The sequence below is a fragment of the Euleptes europaea genome, chromosome 8 (assembly GCF_029931775.1).
Source record: "Euleptes europaea isolate rEulEur1 chromosome 8, rEulEur1.hap1, whole genome shotgun sequence".
Taxonomy (NCBI): domain Eukaryota; kingdom Metazoa; phylum Chordata; class Lepidosauria; order Squamata; family Sphaerodactylidae; genus Euleptes; species Euleptes europaea.
Genome location: NC_079319.1, coordinates 62,966,904 through 62,971,992, shown reverse-complemented (window position 1 = coordinate 62,971,992; position 5,089 = coordinate 62,966,904). Strand labels below are relative to the sequence as shown.

The 5,089-nt window shown below is 39.6% G+C and overlaps 1 protein-coding gene across 1 annotated transcript; it reads right to left on the bottom strand.

Moving 5' to 3' along the window:
- Window positions 1-1,144: 1,144 nt before the first annotated feature.
- On the bottom strand, window positions 1,145-2,951 carry SOCS6 (suppressor of cytokine signaling 6). Its single transcript, XM_056854353.1, has one exon. It carries the CDS (start codon window positions 2,896-2,898, stop codon window positions 1,291-1,293), a length of 1,608 nt encoding a protein of 535 aa, XP_056710331.1. The 5' UTR covers window positions 2,899-2,951; the 3' UTR covers window positions 1,145-1,290.
- Window positions 2,952-5,089: the final 2,138 nt, after the last annotated feature.

Genomic DNA, 5,089 nt, shown 5'->3' with positions numbered 1-5,089 from the left:
TGGAAATCCTAATGGGTCATACAGGAGAAGCTTCTAGTAGATTTTCATGTGCCAGGTATACAAATACTGCAAATGGAACTAAATTTCTTTTTTCCCCCTTAAATATGAGTAATACAGAAATGAAAACTGGTAACATGCTGAAACATTTCCTATGGTGATTATGCGACAATACAATCAATCCATCCCTAATTTTAAAACATGCAATGTTTTCAGAAAGCATAATTAGGGATAATTTTTCCACCTCCACAGATTAAAATGAATGCTAAAAGATGCAAAGGAGAAATACATTTAAAACTAAGGACATGATCCAAATTGAAGAATTTCTAAGTTCCACTGATTTGAATGTGAGCGAAACACTCCCGATTATATCAATAGAACCTGAACACTTAACATGGCTAGATCATGTGATAATTCTGTAGTACTACATGAGATAAGGGAAACTTACGATATTGAAACGCTCTCATTTTGCTTTCTGTGTGTTACTAAACTTAGTCCAAATTATAGTCTCTACAGAGAATCATTTTTACCAATGGTCTTAATTTACATTTAGCCTTTGTCTAAAATACAAAATACTAACATGAAAATGTCAATTATCTATTTTTCCAACACTGTTTTGAAAGGCCATTTTTAAAACTAGGAAAAAATGAAATAGTTAAAAACAAAAACAAAATAATATCTACAATCTTTGAAACTGTTTAGGAGAAAGGAGGCTTTCAAATGATTACGTTGCATAACTGTCTTGTATCACACATTCCCTTCAGCCCACAGTTAAATTCATGGGTTTTGATTAGGGTACTGGAAAATAATTTTTAGCATTCATCTAAATTCTCTACTTTCTTATACCAGCATGTTTTATCCACACTTTTTTAATTTAAAAAACAACAACAACAAAGCAGGCCATTTGAAGTTGACAAAACATATTTCATCAAGTTTCAACTTTAACTTATGGTTGAAAACACATGAAATGTGCTTTGAATGCATAAAAATCACAGTGGATTAGCAGCAAAGGAGATGGGGAATTTTAAGAAACGTTTTATACTTCACATTGTGATTTATTTTGCAAGATGAGTGAAAGATTATTAATTTCACTCTTTAAAAAAACCTTGAGATCATCATTTTAAAAAAACCAGATCACCCATTAAACAAATAAAAATGCATTACCCTTCTTTATGCACAAAAAAATGAAATTATGGCAGCAAAAGATAGCAATTAAAGTTTGTAAACGATTTTTCAGTATCTCTCCTTTAATATTTTGTTCCCAAAGTGCAAGATGCAAGGTTCCCATAGCCTTCAGTAGTGCTTTTCTTGTAAATAATCCTTCATTTTGTTTGGCAACGGCAGTTTTTGAATCAGATCTATTCTGGTATACTGACGTATAACAAAGCGGCACAGATACTGCAAAGAGCGCACCTGCATAAACCGAGACACTGGATTGGTCAGTCTGACTGGGTATGTCGTAGATCCAGGCAACCGAGACCTTGAATAGCAAAATGCTCCATTTTCAGAGTCCCTGATCGAATGTTCAATTAGATCGACTATAGAAGTATGTCCCTCCACATCTGGCTGTTCGTAAAAGCTAAATCTACCATTTGAATGCTCAATTCTAGTATGAAGAGTTTTACCATGGGAGCGAAAGCTCAGACTTAAAAGATAGCGGTCATCAGAGCTGTCCCGTACAAGAAACGAACCATCGGGTACATTGGCCAGTTTGCCTTCTGCTTCCCATCGTGTAATAGGGCCCCAGTACCATCCTTGCCTTGCAAGTTTTTTCAGTTCTTCCGTGAGGCTAGTCACAACCATGGGACCACTGTTTTGTACAGAATCATACACTCTTCCAACTCCAGGTGCGGTGTTAGGGTCGAAATTCAAATGACAGCGCATACTTTCAGCCACATGGACATCTGTGCCACTTAGGCCATTATAGTTCCTTTGGATGTGATTATTCTGTATTGGAGGTAGCAACGGAGAGAGTGGAGGAACATCACTGTGACTCACTCTTGGACTTTGCAGCATGACTCCTGTGGTACCAATCAACAAGCCGCTCACTGCCTGGTCCACAAAGATATCCGGAGCAACTACTACATCTTGACCCACTGTCCCCTCTTCTTCATGAAATGCACTCCCACCCATTTGAGAAGAGACTGTCGACACCTCCATGGGCGAAGAACTATCCAAACAGTAACTTTGTGATCCTTCCAAAGGATACATTCCCTCATCTAAAGGCACAGTATACTGAATGTAGTCCTGAGGCATAAGTCCAATAACTACAGGCACATGTTCATCAATATGAAGATGCAAGTCTCCATTTTGAGATTCTGTACTTTTTAATGCATTGTTTTGTTCCTGGAACGCACTGTCTGACTGCAAGTCGTGGAAATCTTTGCGAACACCATTCAGTGCAGGGCTTGGATTTGAGGAATGAACCAAGGCCTTTACTTTCACTTCCATTTTTATGCATGTCTCTTCTGAGTTTGTTGGACGGAGGGGCCATGGAGTTGGACTATAATGGTGATTACGGAGGGAGGTGGATCGAAGAGGTCTTTGAGCTCTCACATCTTTGAAGTTTATCGGGGCAGAGGAGGAAGAAAATGTGTCATCATCAGCTGAGCTAACAGAAGGTGTGCTGCCTTTGCCCTTCTGCTTCTGCTTTGCTGAAAGTCTTCGTTTCAAAGTACCCATTAAGCTTTCACTCTTTGAGCGGTTTTTGCCACCTTTTTCATCTTCGCTGTTGACGTCACAGCTAGCCAAATCTTTACCATAGCAGCTACCAAACAAGGAGTCGTCTTTTCCAAAATCACTTAGCGATGGTTGCGTAACCACAACAAAGTCACTATCATCTTTGCTTTTATTTAAATTAAAAGACTTACGAATGGTCTTCAGACTAATTTTCTTCATCATGAAAGTCTGGTTGCTTGACACTTTTGGAGTTCTGCCCCTAAAACATATAGTTCAGAAACGGCTTCATTGATGTGTCTTATCCAGTCTCACTTAACTTCAAGACCCATATCCTGTAAACAAGCAAACAAATAACATATAAGGCACGTTCTATGAAAAGGAAGGTACTTAAGAGATGTATAACGAAGTATAAACTTAAAAGGACGGTTAACAAGCAATTCTATCAAAATTAGTATTTTTTATTGTTAACTCATATGAAATGTTTCTTTTGTAAATTTATTTATATTCCTCATTGTATTCATCATCATTTCGCTAAGTAATTATTCCTGAGGTTCATGTCTTCCCTCCTTTTCTGCCCTCCACTCCACTTTCTAGTTATATTTTGTGTTTAATGCTAACCAGAGTTGTAATGGCCAAAGCCTGGATCCCAACAAAAATTACTGCTGATTGATTGAAGGGCTTTCTTACCTTTCCTCTCCTGCTTGCAGGCCAAAAATGCCCCCTGAAATTCTGTCCCCCAAGTGACCAAGAATTCCCAATAATTGCCTGAAAGCAGTCAAATGTCTGCAGGGATGGTTGGAACTGGCAAAAAAAAAATACACCCCGTTCCATCAGTGGCAATATTTGGCATAATCTAACCCCAAATCAGCAAGAAATGATTACAGCTTCAGATCCAAATCAGAATAAAAATCTATTCACACCATGGTTTCTGATTCTGGTTCAGAGGTCAAGCACAAGCTACAGTTCTCTTATTCATATGATATAGCAAATTATGGTTAGAACTAAACAGGAAATAGAAGAGTAAAGTGTGCAAGCGAGGGGAGATAAGAAAGAGACTGAGCGTGCAGCTAATTTTTTTTTACATTTGTGACCCTCACCAATTGCAGTCACCTTTGGACACACAAGTCAGTAAAAAACCATTCACTTTCAGGAAGGAAAAAGTTGAGCCCGTCATACTGACAAGCATTTAACTGGTATATGGTGAAGGATTAACACTGGGATAAGCAACAGACAGCAAAACCTCTACCTCTTGCACTGAAACTCTGAGATTTAAAATGTAGTTAAAACCTACTGTTGAATCCTGTGTCCAAATCCTCACCAATGCTAGTGCAAACCTAAACAGAGTTATAAGGGTGTATGTCCATTAAGGTCAATGGGCTTAGAAGGCTGTAAATCTGTTTAAGATTGCACTGTAAATCTTTTGGAAGCCAATTTATTTAGAAGAAACGCAATTTTGAGAAGTTACTACCAAATTGATTTCAAAACCCTTACAGTGATTCTCAAACAATCTAATATGGAATACTTGCACAGTTACTGCTCCTAGTTTTCTATATTAGAACCATACTGTTAGTACGTGACTAGTTGCAGAACAACCTTGTATATTCTTCAGAGTACCAGACTGTTTAATTGAACAGACAATATCATTTAATCAATTAGAGCTCTGATCCAAAGCCACTGATTTCAATTAGAAGACTCTCGCTTGTTTTAATTTGCTTTGACTTTGGCCTTGCAACAGTCTGATTTAGTATTTAACCTTGAAAAGCTAATGTGGAGGTCCCAATTCTCTTCTTTCCTTCAGCGAACAAATAAAAATATGCCCAGAAAATAGCTTTGATTGTTCTGCTAGGGTGCCAAAAAAAGGCAAACAGCATTGACAGAGGTAGAGGTAAAGCAACCCCAAATTGGTCAACTAGAGAAAGAGGTATACATAATTTGATACGTACACGAAGTACATTAACAGCCCATTCCTCAAAGCCACAGCGGCCAGGGACGGTGTGGCGGTTGCGCCGCTTTGGCGCCTCCTAAAGAGGTTTTGCAGCTGCTGCGAAGGAGGGGGGAGAAGGGACTTTAAAAAATAAAATTTAGGAAAAAAGGGGGAAGCCCCATAGCAAACAGCGATGCTGCGCCAACAAAAAGGTGGCGAGGCAACACTGTTGCTGTAGGGGGCCTTCCCGGATCGAAAGGGGTTAGGAAGCTGCCTAAACTTGCGCCAGGACGACACCGGTGGGAGGCTATGCTGGCGTCATAGGGCCGTGCGGCTGCTGCTGCAGTCGGGGGGGGGGGGCAGCATAAGTGGCACTACACCAGCGTCCATGCCAGTTTGCACAGCACAAGTGGCATGGATGCTGGCATAGGTGTCACACCGCCTCCTAAGCCCATTCAGCCCCCACCCTCAGGAATGGGCTGTTATTTA

Excerpts from the sequence above, each read along its gene's own strand:
- SOCS6 (XM_056854353.1), bottom strand. The coding sequence starts at position 2,898 with ATGATGAAGAAAATTAGTCTGAAGACCATTCGTAAGTCTTTTAATTTA.